Genomic DNA, 19,375 nt, shown 5'->3' with positions numbered 1-19,375 from the left:
ACAAGACCTAACTACTTAATAAATAACACTAGTTCTGCATCCAAACCGACTCTAAGTGAACAAAAAATAATAAAGGCATTTTCTTGGCAGTCGGAACTTCATAAACTCACAAATATTTAAGAATTATTTTCAATTTTTTTTAACAAACTCAAGTTATATCAATATAATTTTCACATTTTAGAGTATTTTATTTGGGGTTATAAAATACATTGTTTAATTTTTTCTTATCAATATTATTAGAAACATTAATTTAATATTCGAAACACATAATTTGGTTTATCCCATGACCAGCCGAAAGAGGAAGCGATTCACATGTAATTCCCTCTTTGTGAAGGGAAAATGTACACAAAAATTACATGTAATTTTCAACAGCAAGACTTTCGTGACATTGCTATTATCTATACATTTTCCTCACCATAGTTTCCATTTTTCTCTTCTTCATAATCAGTTGCAAACTCAGAAATTAAGGTGACACAAAGCGATGAGACGATTTAATATAATTACATCGAAAGTGATCGATCATCCTTTTTTTTTTTTCTAAAAATATTTATCAATTTTATTCCAACCATTTGGACCATTCTTATTCATAATCCATGAATATTAGGAACTATTATTCAAGAAGTAAAATCACAATTTTTTTAAACATGTGAGATTCGAAATCTGGACGAATTAAATATATGTGTCTCGTCTTTGTATACAAATTTATTTTTTCCGGCGATTGAATGGTTCCGCGCACAATCACCTACCGATCAAGTCAAATGCCTACTTCTAATTTCTCGGACCTTGGCCGAAATGTTACATTTTTCAGAAACACGCACACATGTTATATATAAACAACACACACACATGTTATACATATTATATAACATGTTCATAATTTATATATAAACACACACATGTTCTACATATATATTACATAAACAGACTTCATCGATCTCTTTGGTATATATGTGTGTGAGTGTTTAGTTACACACATGTGTGTATATATAGAGTAGGTCTCTTTTGAGACGTCTCACGAATCTTTATCTATGAGACGGATCAAACCTACCGATATTCACAATAAAAAGTAATACTCTTAGTATAAAAAATAATATTTTTTCATTAATGACCCAAATAAGATATCCGTCTTACAAAATATAACTCGTGAGACCAGTGACGGAGTCAGAAATATGGCTCTGCCCGGGCTGAAAGTTTAAACTCTAGAATCTTTTAATATTTTAAATTGATGTACCCGGGCTAATATCATATTATTTCTAAATTATACAAAATTTACATATACATTTAAAAAAAAAAAATTGGACCAGCCCGGGTAAAGGAGCGTGTGACTCTACCCCTATGTGAGACTTTCTCACATAAGTTTTTGATATATATATATAGACACACACACACACATGCACACACATGTGTTCTATATATATATATATATATATATATATATATATATATATATATTACATAAACGGACTTCATCTCTTTGGTCATCTATACTATATTATTAAGTGTGAGGACATGATAATAACTACTTAGAGAGGACACCAACTTTTTTTTTTCAATTGTACCCTTATATGATCGATACTAATATTACACTTTTGTTTTTTGTTTTTTAAATTTCAACACACTTTTATTTTTATTTTTTTTTTATTTCAACCATTAAAATATCAATTTAGTCCCTCCACAATTTGTAAAATTTCACTTTAGTCCATTGATAATAATAAAAAAAATTGTACACACACCCATCGCGTGTGCAAAGTAACTAGTCTATATGGTGTATATTTTGTACTTTCAGATAAATTAAATTTTTTTTTTTTTTGGCATGCTATGAAAGATTAATTGATGATGGGAAAAGATTCAATTTGCAAATATAATTTTTGGAGCAAATATTATGACCATCGGAGCGAGCACAATCATTTGACGATCATATTTTTAGAACATCCAATGATCTTTTGGCAAATAGTTTCGAGAAAGCAATGATTGGACTGGCTAAAGATGGTCCATGGTGAGTGGCATTTTTAAGATACATTTGTCTTTTTTTCTTATAAAAGAAATGTTTTATTTACACCGAAGACAAAATTATTCATTATTTTTTGCAATAAATGATCTATTTAATATAAATTTGTACAGTGGGGTTTGAACAATTTGATAAAATCCCTATCATTTGCCACGAATTTATTACATGATGTCTCCGTTAGTTTAAATGTTCTTATATGAGGTCGGCATCTCTACTAGCTAGCCACAATAAATATGCTTACAAGTGTAATATTATTCGAGATTGACATATGTTTTGGACAAGCCATGACTGAGAAAAAAAAAATATAGCCATGACTGAGAAAATATATATATATATATATATATATATATATATATATATATATATATATATATTGTTATTATGACTAATCGTGCTCATTTTTGTACTCACATAGTGGATGTACATGCATATGTAGTGTGAGTTGGACATAGAGATGAACACGATAAATTGACATCATTTCAAAATTATATATGTGTGTGTGTGTGTGTTTATGTGTGAAATTTACGCTTTGAAATATGTATGCATGATCAAATTTAATTTTTAACTGATAATAAAAATTGAATCATCTTCATCCCCTTGTGAAGAGTAGACGATGTAGGAAAAGTCAACTATTCACACACTTATCTACATTTAACAATAAATGAAAATGATGGACGATGCGATACTTTGGGAGAAACAAAATTGTTCATAATAGACATATTTTTATTCGTGAGATGTTTCAACTTTGTTCATATTTATAATAAAATATAATAATTTGGTATAAAAGTAATATTTTTTTTTTATAAAAACTCAAATAGAATATATGTCTCACAAAATTGACCTGTGAAATCATTTCACGTTTTGTAATATTAATGATGTACAATGCATGTGAGACATTTTAAAAGGTAGCAATGTGGTTTTACACACAAAAAATCAGCATATTTTTTAATTAGTGATTTTCAATTATAAAAAAAAGATGATTTCCAAATTCCTTACGTATTAATTGATATAAGAAAATAGATTAGTGAAAGAAAATAAAAAGTTCACTAGGAAACCATGTCTCACCAAGTTACAATTGTTAGAAAAGAAAGATGAAATAGAAACTTGTGAAATAAAAAACAAAACAAAAAAACAAGCAAAAGCTCAGAGATCCAACTTGTTTGGAACCCTAGCAGAAAATAATTAGCTTCTGAAAGATCTTATCAAGATCCTTCCATATACTTTGCTGCGACTAATTCAGTAAAAGAGATCAACATGCAGTAACTCAAATTTAGAAACACACGAATCAGAGTTGTTGCTTTTTCTTTTCTTTTCTTTTTTTTTGTGTGTGTGTTCTCCCTAGAAAATTGATGGCAACTCCAAAACTCCTTCAACTTGAGTACAGCTTTCTTCCAGCAACCATTTCTCAAGAAACGATAATGGAGGATTGGTTTCGGTCTTCGGCTTCTCCTCGTGCATGAAATGAAGCTTTTCTTGATCGATCAATCCACTGTTTTCAGAACCCTTGTGGCTAGAATCACAAGAAACTGATTTTTCACATGCCATGATGTTCAAATTGTGATTATAGGACAGAATACATTGCAATTCATCGCTATGATTAATCATCCCATTAATCCCTTCATCATTCTCAATTTCAGGCTTTGTAACACTGAATCGATGCAGGAACATAAGCAGCAGCAGCAGCAGCAGTGTCGCATTCTGCTGAAATATCACGATAAGTTTTGTCGTGGCTATTGGGTTGGAAGGGGGATGTTCTCATCCAACCTTCCAAGAGTCTTGATATGTTTTCAGCACTCGAGGCATACACCGAAGAATTCGGATCACTTGTGATGAGGCTAGAGTTATACCGAGGCTTGCTGTTGTCGAAAACCCTTTCATTGTTGTATTCATTCTTCGGCACGAAATGATGATTATTGTAAGAAGTGGAGTTATGATGATCAGATGCCATTTGGATCTTCTTGAGCTTCTTCTTCAAGTGTGTGTTCCAATAGTTCTTGATGTCAGTTATCTGTTCTTTGAGGCAAATATGAAGCTATAGCAGCCCATCTATCCATAACAAAAAATAGAAAGATCAAAATCATATAAGTTGATCCATCAAGTTGTTATATACATGACGAATCAGTATATATAATCTCTCGATCACAGAGAAAAGCACGTCATAAACACAGTTTTTAACCACCAAATACATTGATTACATAAAAAAATATCTGATCATTGAAAGCCAGATCTTTTGCTGTAACAACTTCAGGACCAAGCAAGACCACTCGCGCGAGTATATATAAACTTACTTGTTCCCCAACAAAGCTTGAAGATGTATTATCATCCCTTCTTCATGTGGGGTGAAGTTCCCTCTCTTGATCCCTGGTCTTAGATAATTAGTCCACCTAAGCCTGCAACTCTTGCTGCACCTCAACAGACCTTAACAAAACAAAGAAAACATATTCACCGTCACCCGAAAAAGTAACATGATCACCACGATTTTGAATCAGATGAGATATTTCATCGCTATTTATATCGTGTTGAAAGTGACGACCAAGAGTTAGTACCGGTATTGGTAGGCACCGATCTCCAATTTCCAGGGCCATGTTCTTGAATATAAGACACCAAGATAATGTCTTCTTCAGGAGTCCACGGACCTTTCTTGATTCCAGCCTTTTCACAACATGGAGGCCTCACCATTTTTTGGCACTTTACCTTTTGTGGTAAGAGAAAAACTGGTGTGAATGAAACTTTCTAACACTGACAAAAATCTAAGTGATTCGTTTGTTCTCTCGCTATTTATGTTGTGACATAGAAAGGGCTAATGGTATATATACTTCTATTCACATGGCTTTGCCTGCTAGCTACTAGGTAGATCACCGGGGTGAGTAATTGCAGTCGCCCACTCAATTACAAATTATATATTCAAATTTTCAATTATTTAATATCTTTAATTAACATCTGAATTTTGATCAAATGCTCTTTATTTTAAAACACTAGTGAAGAACTTTAGTATCAGAAGAGTTACAAGACATCCTTCGAATTTTCAAATATTGTTTGAATGTATATTATACGAATTTTATGTACTCCCACCACGCGCTTTATAAATTTCTAGAAACTGGCTATATCTCGTTATTTGCCTCAAATAAATAAAGCGAAACGACTTGACTCTAGATCATTATAAGATTTTTCGAACTCAAGATTGAAATTGCGCGCATTTCTCCATGGAACTCCAAAAAAAAAAAAAAAAATTCTAAAACTAACCTTGAAGCTATTTATTTCTAACCATAACGATATGACTTGTATGTTGTATTTGCTAATACATACCAGACTCGTCGACGAAAATGAGGTCGATCGGAACTCATAATTTGAGTTCCCTAGCATGTTAAAGTAAAAATAATTTGTCACGAGCCAACCTCGAAAAGTACTCGAGCTTCATATATCATGTTGAGCTAACTCAAGCTATTTTGTTTTAGCTAACTGCTCATTTACATGTCTAAAGGCATACCAAGTGAAAATACGATGATTTTGTTACAATAGAGTTTCGAACGCGAGATCTCGTCCAGAACCCTAGGCGATGATTTTGTTATTTTGAAGCAGATGGGGTAAAAAAAAAAGAGGTCAATATGGCTACCCCCAAAAGGTTTTAATGAGTTAATTACTTTCCTATTCAAGAATCACGTGGTGGCGCAACAGCTATTTATTTTTGTGTTGGCCTAAGTTAACTGTGCATTTGGGCCTTCATTGTTTCCGTCAGTAATTGTAACAATTATTTTGTCACTCTACGCTAATTTATTTGTACTTTCTTCTATCAGCCAGGCCCCCCACCAATTTCACACTGGGCCATAGATCATGGGAAGAGATATTGATTTTTATTTAAACTAAATAACAATCTTATTTATATATATTACAAGTGCAATACTTTTTATTTTATAGTTTTTTAAAATAAAATACTAATAATTACAACAATTTAGATCAAAATAAAATATCTGAAAATTCAAGAAATTATTATGTTGTTTAGATATATGATAGTTAATAGAGTAAGTATCTTGTGAGACGGTTTCACGAATTTTTATCTGTGAGATGGGTCAACCCTACCGATATTCACAATAAAAAATAATACTTTTAGCATAAAAAGTAATACTTTTTCATGGATGACCCAAATAAAAGATTCGTCTCACAAAATACGACATATGAAACCGTCACACACAAGTTTTTGCTTAGTATATAAACTAACAATGAAATGTTATCGCAGATAAATCTGAGAATAGTTTAAAATAAAACAGGGAGTTAAAAGATATTTTTGTAAAATTAAATAAGATTTCACCCAATTGGTTGCAAATCATAGTAGAAGAGATAGATAGAAGATAAAGATTTATTAAATTAATTTTTGTATTTTTTTTTGGAAAAAAAATTTAAAAAAATAGTCAATACCTTGTATATAATTTTCCATTACGTACCAGTGTATTATGGCAGTTAATGGCGGTTGTTGAACATCAAAATCCACCCATTTTGGTTTGATTACCTAGCTAGGCCCATGTGTATGTATAGTACAAGTTTCGTTCAATCAACTCATAAATTTGGTAAAAATAAATGATTTTATGTCAATATCATTAATGAGTACGTCTCTTGTGAGATGATCTCACGAATTTATTTGTGAGACGGGTCAACCTTACCGATATTGACAATAAAAAGTAATATTCTTAGTATAAAAAGTAATATTTTTTCATTAAAGACCCAAATAAGAAATCTCTCTAAAAAAATACGACTCGTAAGACCATTTCACATAAGTTTTTGCCATAATTAATTTACAATATATAAATTTTTAATCGAGGGAATACATTCTCCCCTGCTAGGTCTACCCTATGTTCATTATATGATAATTAATTAACCGACGTTGGCATAATCACATTTATATCAATTTGATAATCTACTCAACTTTTTATATATAAAATATCTCGCGTTGAAAAGTAATAAGTTTGATTCTCATGAGTTACAAAGGATACAATTATATGAAAAAGATTTTTTAGGAGCGATAATTGAACATGTTAAGAAAAAGATCGAAACATGCTTCTGATACATAATTTAATATTTGAATTACATCGATATTTTGTTAAAAATATTTGATCCAACATCATGTGTTTTTAAATTTTTTCTTTTCATTCTCTGAAAAATTATTTTTATGTATGTTAAACATAGAAAAGGATAAACGTTAAATTTCATTCGTTTGCCTCGAGAATTGTATCGCTCACAGCTAGGAATCGATATTCATAAATCAATGAAATTTGGGGGGGAAAAAATTAAATCACAGCTTTTTTTTTTTAGAAAAATCAAATAACTTGAAACAATAGTAGATTCAATTTAAAAAATCCACTTAAACCTTTATTATTACTAACCACCGAGGCACATGCGTTTCATGAATATATGAGGCTAATATATCAAACCTTCATGATTTTACAATACCATGAAAGTAAAAATTTTTGTACTTGATCCATGAAAAGCAAGGGATTCCAAAGCTTAAATAAATATGTCAAACTCAATTTGTTACCTCAAATGATATAGATGTTGATCATAAAAAAATAATATTGTTTTGAAACAGTAATATCATTTCATGTGAAATAATGATAAACTTCAATGTAAAATAAGTAAACAAATAGTCAAAAAATTGTCTAAAAAATATGAGAATATCATCAAACTAGAATTTGTTGAATATAAAAGCCTAAAATTCGTCTTCTATATTCAGTTAATAAATTGAAAAAATTATTCAAGTTGTAGATATCTTTAAGCATTTTTGCATAAGCTAAACACTCTCTGGTCAAGCGTAGTAAGAAAATATTTATTTTATCGAATCATATCTTAGTACAACATAAACATACAAAATAAATAGAACGATCTATTAAAGTGTGTTATAAAAAATCGATATGACAGAATAAAATGTAAACTACTGCAAGGATTTCGTAAATACATGACAAATAAAGTAGAAATTGGCAAACTCCTTTTATGTGTCAAAAAAACCGAAATATTGTAAGTAGACGAATTGACAAAGAAGAAGAATAAATTGTAGCAATAATGGCATAATGTAAAGTTAAGACAAACAGTTATAAAATTAACTTCGTACAATTAAATCATGATCACTATAATATGTTTTGCTTAAGTTGAAATATAAATAAACAAATTAATTAGATAGAACAATGTAAATAATAAATTTGTAAATCCATGCTAAGGTAGAGTTTATTACTGTAATACAAAAAAATTAAAAAAACCCTGCTGTTTTTTCTATTTATGGACATTATTTGTCGGATTCCTGCCTCCATCATATGTGAATTTTTAAATTTAAGTACATATGAAGAAATACATATTTTATGTAACATGCCATTCAAATGTGTAATAACATATGACATTTCAAAATTGGATTCATTAGAATATTTAGCATGTGCACTTCTATTTATACGTCTTTGGTAGTTTGACCGACGTCGAGCTAGATTTGTTTGTCGTTGATGTTGGGTCATTAATTATCTTTGTGCTCGTCGTCACGCTGCGTTTAATTGACGCCTTTCATTGTCATTGCGATTGGTATGAGTAGTAGCTCGTCTAGGAGGAGAAGACATTGAAGCTAAATAGTATTTAAATCTGTGACAATATTTAGAAAACAACTCTTAAATATTGCTCTCGACATGTATAAGTTCCAATAATTCAAGAAATGCAATATTAGATTCACTAAAAACATGAATATACCAGCATTACATCGATATACATTTAAGAAAGTTGTTGGCATAAGATGGTAACATGTTTTAATTGGATAAACTATTGTGAAAAGATGAGTAAGATTTGAGATGAGAGGTTAGTCTTATACAAAATAACGTCTCATACAAATCTTATTTTTTTATTCAGAGTACATATTTTGCTTAAGTTGAAGTATAAATAAACAAATTAAATAGATAGAACAATGGAAATATTAAATCTGTAAATCCATGTTAAGGTAGAGTTTATTACTGTAATACAAAGAACTTACCTCTTTTTAAGAAGGAACCTTCGGCTTGAAAAAATTTGCACCTTACATACAGTACAACTATTAGCATTGATTAGGTAAATACATACCTCAGTTATAGCTGTATATCACGTAAACATGCCAAACACCTATATGAAGAAAGTTATGTGTAATACTTGATTTAATTAAAATCCATTTTTGATTAAAACTAACCTTCAAGGCAACCTAGTTGAATGAAAAATAATGGGTAAAAGGGAATTTTGGAACAAACAGAGCAAGTAAATCATATGAACTTCACGACCAACACATAAAGTCACACAGAAATTAGACATTTTTTAACAACATTGATTTTTTTTTTTTGCTGGGGTTGTAGAGATGAGGGATGAATACATGAAATGATGCTCCAACCTGTAATGAAGTCTACACCATTTTTATATTTCATTGTATGCTAGTTTTGGCGCCCTTCCGAAACTCAGACATTCAGGATTTTCTAATCCCATAAATCTGAATTCAAGTGGTGAAAAACGTACTGTCAGACCAAGATTTTCGATATCATGCTATCAGCATTAATCACCCTCTTAGCGAGCTTAGATGCTGTCCCTAGGACTGGCTTCTGTCTTCACATGAAAATTGTCATTGGTTAGGTACCGTGTCAAATAACCACAGAAACAAAGAATAATACTGGAGCAGTTGTTACCTTTGTTATCTCTGGACTGGGATACAAAAACCTTCCTAGAACAGAAAGGCAAACATCTGCAAAACTCATTAATGTGATTAACCAGATTAATAAATTCCTGTACATGATATTATAAAACACATAAAGACCGGTTCAATTCCCTCTATTCCGTCAACAGGGATCTGAGAAATATTTTTACCTCCACTCTTCTATCTTGTTCTTGTACACTGGGTGTTCGAGGCACATGACTAGTGGAATAAAGCTAATCAGAAGTGATTGATTACAAAGGACCTAGAATCATATTTGATAATTATTCCAATGTTAGACCATTTTTTAGAGTAAGATTATTCATGGCAAGATAATCATAAAGGACGTGTTATTAGTTGAAATATTTTTTTACAATTTGATTAGCATAAGTCATTTATATGATAATGGGTACTTTGTTGAGTTTCAAAAGCATATTTGCACTGTCTAATATGCAAATTGTGACATCATGTGGTTTGTTTGTGTGCTTGCTTTCAAGCTAATCCTAAGAAATCTCATTACACTGCAGCCAAACGCATACTTAAATATCTTAAAGGCACTCATTGTGTGGGTCTTTGGTATTTCAAACACTCTAGTTTAACCTTGTTGTATATTCAGATGTAGATTATGCATGTTGCAAAATGAGCAGAAGAGCACAATCGGTTCATGTTAATTATTGGGAGACAGATTGATAGATTTTTTCAACAAGAAGCAAACTTTCATTGTCACACCAATGACTGAAGCATAGTATCTAACTTTAGGGAGTTTTTGTGCACAATTACTCTAGATTCAGCAACAACTTAGAGATTATGAAATTCAATTCGCTGAATCCCCAATCTTTTTTTATAACACAAGTGTCATAGTAATCACTTACAATTCTCTTCTTCATTATCTGACCAAACATATTGACATCAGACGTCATTTCATTTGAGATCATGTTCTGAAGAAGGATTTCCGACTAGAGTACATCTCAACAGACAATCAAGTCATTGACATCTTTACTAAACCGTTACCAGGTTCTAAGTTGTCTTACTTTCGTAATACTCTTGGCTTATTTGATTTAAATTAATGAATGAATTTAGGGGGGAAAAGTTGAACTAATATAACAGTGCCTTAAGTAAGTACACAACTCCAACCATTTTGGCTGAAATTTGTGAAAACTTAATATTATCATATGTTCTTATTATTTCCTCCAAATACATATCAATCATTTTTTTTTTGAATGGTCTGTTTTTTCGCTTTCAAAAAAGTTCAATTTTTGAATTATTTTATGTTGCGTATTTAATTTTCTACCGGTTACTATCTAATTTTTAAAATGATTTATTTTTAGTCAGATATATGAACAGCCTAAAAGTTATTTTTTGGCTTTTCAAAATCTTAAATCCCCTAATGACATTCAGACATGTGGATTGTAATTTCTATCACCTCGAACTGTATATATGATTCAGGTTTAGCAAATTTATCTCTTTCCAATCACTCGCATAATCAAACTCTTGGCATTGTTGCATTTTTTTCTAATCACTCATTCATAAAAACTTAAAGCCGCTTTCCTTTAATATATCAAATGGAAAACTTCTCACAAAAACTATAGTAATAAACTTTGTTTCAGATGTTCAAGATGGTTGAGGTTTCAGACCGCAAAAAAGTTTATGTGATGCAGTGAACGATAGTCATAGAAAATGTTGAATGAACTTTTCTCTACAATCACAATGGAACATGGATCTATCATATTCTTAGTTCAAGAAACTTCACTCTGTATTACCCAGAATTTGTTTACAGAAATGTTTGATCTGCCAATAGTCGGGATTACAATTTTATCAAATCTTCCGGAAGGTAACTCTGCTCATTGATGTAGGAGTTCTCACAATCTAGCTCTCCTCTCACTGCTCCCACAAGCCAAAAGAAAGATCTGAAGGTAGAGTATAGGCTGCTGGCATATATTGTGGCCAATCCGTTGTTGGCCAAAACATTAGTTTTTATAAGGTTACAGAGAAACTTCTTTTCATGGGCACCATTACTTCCAAGTTGGATGTCAACTAGTCTGACATCCTTTTCAAGATCACAGTTATGGTGAAGAATGAAGGTCAATCACTGGGATTTGATGTTCCTATCTACTATGTATTGAAAAATTAAAGGTAAAAGTGGTGGATGTTGTGAAACTTCACACAGTGAATTTGTTGGACTTGAATTAAATAGAGTCGTACCGAGTAAAGAATACGCCAACAAGTCCTGAGCTGTTGGCATAAAAGATTGAGATAGGTGAGGACAAGAAGAAGAGAAAAGTCTCCAAGACGGCTAGGACACCGGCTAAGAAAATCAAACAAAAATTGATCCTCTCTTCAGATTCTATGGATGATAGAGAGAATATTCCTCTTCATCAAGCTTTATCCGACAAAAAAAAAAAACGGACGGAGAGGCCCAAAATCAAGACAATAAAATCAATTACGAATATCAACACTCCTTTGGTCATGCCTCAATCCCAGGCGTTCCTATTTTCTCTATGTTAAAGGGTATCACAATTTCTGAGAGTGATATCTACCTCTTCTACTCTTTATGGGTACCTTTGATCGATCCCAAGTCAAAAAGAAAGGAAATCCTTCTAATGCCAGCTCAAAAATTGTCCAATGTGCAAATTGGCATCAACCTAACCAAAGGATCGGTTCTAACACCTGCGAGGGTGCTTCAAACACAATATTCTTCACGAGCTTCAATAGCTCGTGTTCTATGAATGTAAACACCAATGAATTAGATCGAGTTTGGTTTTAAACCAAGCGGAAGATGCTAGAAATAATCTTTCGTTAAGAAAGCTGGTTAATTTGAAAGCCTTTTAACTTGTGTAAATTGAATAACTGAAATAAAGGAGATCGGTTTTTGTATGTATCAGTTCAGTTATGGTGCGAACTAAACTGATAACAGTTGTTAAATAGTTAAGCATACAAAATATGTTTATGGATGTTTGGAGACTTCAACTGCTCCTACGTCACCCATTCTACCACCTCGGGTAGAAGCCACTAGAACACTTTGATTTATACAACACCTTGTACAAACCCACTCAGCTTAGGACTTACACCGCTGCTTAACTGAACTCTTAGCCTTGACTGAAGGCAACACCTTCCAGCCAACATTTGTTTAAAGTCTATGTGTTAAAGACTACATACACAAGTTTAACGTCTTTGTGCAAGACTCACTCAACTTATCAGTACGCTCAATTTTCTGTATGTGTGAGTGATGGTGTGTGAGTGTGCGAGAAATGATCTATGAATACAACTCGAAAGTGTTCTCACACATTGAGAATTTTGCTTCTAGACTAAGCTGTTGACATGTCCTATTTTTCTCTTCTTTTCTTATTTTCACACACTTATTTGTTGATGGTCCTGATCTTGTATTTTGCTTCAAGTTTACTGACTCGCAGATGGTTGTTTATAGTGCATAACATGCATAGAAGCATATGGTGGCTCGAAGATCCACAAATTCCAGCCCTTGTCTCAACTTCTGATCCACAAGAAGAAAGATCTTTTATTCCTCTTCTCCATCAGCTACAACTCCAATTAGGCTCTCCTATTCTTGAAGAAGATTATCGTTCTAATAACATTATAAATTTATTTCTAAGTTCGATGATAATTTCTACAAGGTGCTGCTAGATAAAGTTCACATGCAAATCAAGAATATCCCCACAACAATCAACAATGTCGAGGTCAATCAGTTTTCCCATATTGTCGCCTTTGACAATTTTTGGAGAAATGTTTTACCTGATATTTGTTCTTTGAACAAGAACTTCATGCTTCTCACCACTGATATAGACACAACCAAGTTCATACTGAAAAGTTGGGTATAACTCTATAAAGTCAAATAACTTGATCCCAACATCCCATAGACACTTGGTTCAATCATCTCCAAACTACCATTGACAGTTAGTTGTAAGAAATTCTTTATTATATAAAACATGGTGATGCCAAAAAAAGGGGAAGTAATGAATTAAAGAAAGCAAGAAGAACAAAAAATACGTGTTGACATGGCTAAATTTGAAGAAGGCGAGAGGCGGTATGAAGAAGATATGAGGAGAAGGGGTGGGGGCAATGAAGATTCGAACATTAGAAGATGATATTGTTTTGACCTTGTAAGAATAATATGCTTTTAAATTTTTACTCACTTGTAAAATTTTCACTTCATTATCTAATAAAATACAACTAGTTTTTCTTTAAATCTCATTTATGATTTCTTTTTTGTAAATATTTGTATAGTTTTGCAACTTGATTTGTAATCACCAAAAATAGAAAAATTGTTAGAATATTTCTATTACCCTTAAGTTTTGGTGATTGAAAAAATAAAACAACATCGATTTGTTTTAGGATCCGACTATTCTCTTTTATTTAAAACATATTTTCAGACTACTTGATAAATTCAGCCATTTCCAGCTGTTTAGGAGTTTGAGCCGTTATGTCAAGAATTCAAACAGCTGTATTTATTGAGTTCCAACTGAAAAAGATCATCTGAAAAATCTGAGCAGTCTAAAAATACAATGTAGTACAAAGATTCGAATCGTCTTATTCCGACCACATTATAAACTGAAATTTTAGCATTTCAAGTAGTATATTGCAAGTCAAGTCGTTCAGACAAATGTTGTAAATAGAAATATCACACAATATTCCACCAACACCCGAAATGACAAAAAGTTATTATTTTGTCTACGGTCTGTCATCTTTTCAAATAGCACAAACTAAAGTAGTAAAAGCAAGAAGAACATTAAAGAGCATTTAATGATACATATGACGATTGAAAATGATTTGTCCATATTATCAGGAATTAGTACATATGATCATTGAAAATCAAATCTGATAGTTTGAGCTTTTCAATTATAAATATGCAGAACATTCAACATGAATAATACCGTAAACTCTGAACAATCAAGTCTTTCGGCCACTGAATTAACAAATTCTACAGTGTACATATTTTCATATCGCTTGAGCATACTTAACCACTTACATTTTAGACTGCTCAATCAAAGCAGACGCTTACCAGATTAATTCAGATCTTCAAGTTTTCTGACCCTTTTTTGTTAAATTGACAACAATTTATTTATCTCTAGCCAAAATTGATTGTTTTCACACTTACTCTATTTTAAAGTGATTCAGCAAAGTTTATCGTTCAAGAATAGTTCTTAACATATTAAAATAATATTAAGAACAATTCAAAGTTAAAAGAATTTAAGAAGTTTATTAACCCTTTTTAAACTCTAACTCGATCCTAACAGAAATTATTTTATACCATTTTTAAAGTTAAATATTTGTAAATAATGATTTATACGTCAAAAGATTCTGCGTATACTAGGAGTGGGATCGAGTCGGAACCCGTCTCATAATCTTCCTAGCTACCTAATTCATGTCCCGATAAAGTTGTGATTTTTTTTATCCCGATCTCGTACCCGACAATATCGAGACCGGAATATTCGAGATCCTGAATGCTCAAGGTCCCGTTGAATATAGAGAGGAAATCCCGGAAATTCAAAACCTCATCCGGCTAGGAGAGGATATTTCGATAAATATAAGGGCAAAAACAACAATGCTTTCTTTTCACTTTTCTAAGTTTAGGTAGAAAGGGGAAAATTTGATGATAAACTCTATTTTATTTTTATTATAGTATTTATTTATCTATGTGAATTTTTTATTTAGATGAATTAGTTAACTTAGTTTACAGTAAGTCTCTTGTGAGATGCTCCCACAGATCTTTATCATTAAGATGAGTCAATCATTCTCATATTTGCAATAATAAGTAATATTTTTGGAATAAAAAATAATATTTTCATTGATGGCCTAAATAAGATGAGCGTTTTATAAAAGTTTTCTTTTTAATTTAAATTCTAAAATCGTCATCTATGGGCTAACCTATTTTAAATGTGTTAGTCAATATCTATATAAGCTTTGACCCAATATAATTTTATTTAAAATTAAAATTTTCTAAATCGATATGTTAATATTATTTTAATATTTTTTTAAAAAAGTTATTAAAATAATCGACATGATTTTCTTTCTGGACCAGAAACTCAACTCCTCTAGATTTAAGAAATTTGTTTTGTGAGAAAAGAAAAAATTGAGAGCCCACTGAGGTAGTCAAGTGGGCCAAAGCCCAAGTCTAATAATTATATTAATAATATTATTTCAGGTTGAAACTGAAATCTCATCAAGTATAGATTTATTTTTTTCATCCTTCTCTTGACATTGATCGGGACGAGACAAATCCCGAAAAATCAGGTTGGAAAAAATTTGGGACAGGTGCGGGGCAGGATACTGGATGGATCGGGATTATACTATATTTACTATATTATTAAGCATAAGAAATATCAATAATATCATTTTAAATTATAAAGTACTATATTTTAATTTAATAAAAAATATTATAAAAATATTTTTTAGTTTATTTTCTTATCATTTGTGATGTCCACTATCGAAAATTTGTAAAACTACTAAAATATTTTCTTTCATTTTTATATCAAGTTTTGAATTTTTAATTGATTATATCATTCCTAATATAAAAATTATTTCAATAAATAATTAAATTAAAATAAAATTATAACACACATGGAGGATTTAGATCCTCCATTCTCCATTGTGTTGAAAATATATCACTTGATGTTGTGCATTTTTTATACGAGATGATCACATGATAGTCTTGTGGATATCACACCATATGAGATAAATTTTAAAAGTTGTCGGATTAAACGAGATAATCATATGATCATCTGGTGTAAAAATTGTACAACACCAAGTGTTGTGCTTTCAACATAGTAGAATATCTAAATCTCACACATGGATGCAACATGGGCAAAATATCGCTAGTCTAATTGAAGTCTTATCTCACATTCCTACAATGACCAAACAAATAATCCCTCTTATTTTTAAAAAATAAAAATACAAAAATTGAAGAGCTAGAATGCAAGACTATTAAAATAAAAAATACTTGATTCATACTCGAATATTAGAATTTCAGTCAAACCTAAAATGTTGGACTTTTTTTTGGAGCTGAATTCAAATCCTCATTGTATTTCATAATTTACGAATCATTCATGAGTTTTAATATACTAATATAATATAATTATATATTAAATAATATATTTTTAAGTAGAGAAGTAAACGATCCAAACCAAGCCAAACAATATCAGATTGGAGCTTGACTCGTTTAAGATTGATAAACTCGAGCTCGATTTGTCTTGAAATTACTAAGCTCGCGAAAAGCTTGAGCTTGGCTCGTTAAAAGCTTGTTTATCATGTTAATTAAGTCGGGTTCGAGCTTGGTCTATTAATAACTTGTTTATATGTTTAACAAGCTTGACTTGAGCTCGGTTCATTTTCGAATACTTTTGAGCTCGATTTTGAGTTTGTTAAAATTTTAAAATTGACTTAAAAGTTTAAATCCATTCATAAATAATCAAAACGATAAACATAACAACTAAAAATGTATAAACAAGACGAGCTTGAGCTCGCGAACCTATTAACGAACATGTTTGTTAGCTCACGAGCCAGATATCCTTAGGCTCGAGCTTGGTTTGATTAAATTGTCGAGCTCGAGCTTGGTTTGATATGATTAACAAAAGACCTCAAACAAGATTTTTATCAAGCCGAGCTCCGAATAGCTCGCGAACGGTTCGATTCGGTTCGTTTACATCCCTAATTTTAAGCCTTACTAAATCAAATAATAGTTTAAATAACCCGCGAATGCACCCATAATTTTCGAATTTGATCAACTTCAAATATAAGCTTTAATTTTTCTATTTTTTTTTTTTTATATTTACCTAGGTTCAACCTTCTATATAAATTAATGGGAGCCCCGCGATTTTAAAATTGCATCTTTGGATTTACTAATGATCAAGTAATGAGAGCCACTTTGACTTTGATCGTTTGATGCATGAATAATGGCCGCTTATCCCATATATCTCATTCATTCCCCCCGAAGATAGAAGCATTCCTCAAAACATATCTCCTTAATCATGGAATTCCAGCCAATTCCATTTCTCTAATTAAGCCTACACTTTCTTTTCCCTACGTCAACAATTTTAATATCAAAATATACTTCGTAGATCAACAAGCTCAAATGTTTGGAAGTAACAAATCCACATACAATTATATAAAGCTCTCTCATTTGAAAGAGATTTGAGTTCGAACATAAATAAATAATAGAGACAAAAAACCATGTAATAATAATTTTAAAAAATTCCAACTAATTTATAGTCAAATGCGTTCAATCAGAAAAATTAAATATAATGTGAAATTAAGTGTAACTGATTATATTTATTGTTTTTTTTTATGATTTTATACAGTTCTTACTTTGTCATGCAAATTGTTGATTTGTGTTAGGACATATCAAATTGATTCAGTAGATGTATAGTTACAATTGAAACTTAATAGTGTTGATAAATTTAAATTCGAGTAGGTGAAATACAAGTGCAAATTTTTTCATTCATCTTACGTGGTATTAAATTTAACAAGTTTGTAATTGATTTGGACGAATGAATTTGATTTATAATATATTCTAAAAACACACGTCTTAAATATATTGAAATCCACCATATTATCATTAAACTTGATTCACTTAATATATAGTTGATTCATATTAACTTAGAATTTTGTCTATCAAAACAAGTTAATAAATCGAAAAATCACGGATATGAAATCTTCACGTACATAATACATATAAACTTATCAGTAACTTATGGATTGATTTGATAATCATCTATAATTTATGTATCAACTTCAAATTTAATTCTAAATCAATAAGATATCTCAGAAAGAGCTCGGGTCATCCTTAGACTCAAGCAGGGTAAGAGAGACCGGGAGCCCAGAGATGTTCCCAGGAAGCAAAGAGAAGACCGGGTGAAATCCAGTTAAGATAAAGAAAGGATACATTGCTTAAACCATCTCCGGACATGCATCCACCCGGGGCGCCAATGAGACTACTACATATTTGGGCTCCTAGCCTAGTCCGAGCAACATAAGAAAACCAAGGTAATTGATCAGAGACCTTGTCCATGAGCCGGAATCTCCTCTGTGTTCTTACATTGTGCCTGAACATCTCAGGATTGCACCGATTCTGGGCCCAAAAATATGGGTCACCGTGCCTCAAAATTATTAGCATGTCAATCTGTATATGCGGTCTGGGGTCGATGTGACAAAGCTAGGGACAATATGTATTGTCTGTTGTGGCAGTGTCAGGAGACATGGTATGATCAGACGTCTGATAATGAGAACTGATCGGACACCGAAAACAATTCATCATTAACTCTTCTCCTACAAATACACAAGTTTGCTCGATCATTAGGGGTATTTACTGAACATTTTCACAAGCACACACTATATACACAACATACGACATACTCTTTTTCTTTGCGAGAATACTTGACTGACTTGAACGTCGAAGTGGTCACACCAAAAACCTTTCCGACATCTCACTAACGTTCCTTTTTTTTTTGGGTGTACAAATCATCCAGCTCGGGCTGACTAGGATGGAACGCCACGTTACGTGAAAAAATTACTCACTCAGTTCACTCAATTTACCCGAATCACATTAAATAATTTTTTGAGGAGATTATAAATCAGTAATTTTAATAATATCTTAATAATCTCTACAAATGAATTTTGGTCCAATCTTAAATAGTAGAGGTATTCCTTTTTTTAGCTGGGTAGTGATAGGCACGCATGTCTAGGAGCTC

At 31.5% G+C, this 19,375-nt stretch overlaps 1 protein-coding gene across 1 annotated transcript; it reads right to left on the bottom strand.

Annotated features, from left to right (window-relative positions):
* Window positions 1-3,029: 3,029 nt before the first annotated feature.
* On the bottom strand, window positions 3,030-4,798 carry LOC140837900 (transcription factor MYB60-like). The gene is given in 5 exon segments (XM_073203978.1): window positions 3,030-3,649; window positions 3,651-4,010; window positions 4,012-4,054; window positions 4,297-4,426; window positions 4,555-4,798. Coding segments are annotated over 5 exon segments (969 nt in total). The 5' UTR covers window positions 4,688-4,798; the 3' UTR covers window positions 3,030-3,346.
* Between the last annotated feature and the right edge of the window lie 14,577 nt (window positions 4,799-19,375).

This window comes from Primulina eburnea, chromosome 8 (assembly GCF_022965805.1).
Source record: "Primulina eburnea isolate SZY01 chromosome 8, ASM2296580v1, whole genome shotgun sequence".
In the NCBI taxonomy this organism is placed as follows: Eukaryota; Viridiplantae; Streptophyta; class Magnoliopsida; order Lamiales; family Gesneriaceae; genus Primulina; species Primulina eburnea.
This window is presented reverse-complemented; position numbering and strand designations above follow the sequence as displayed.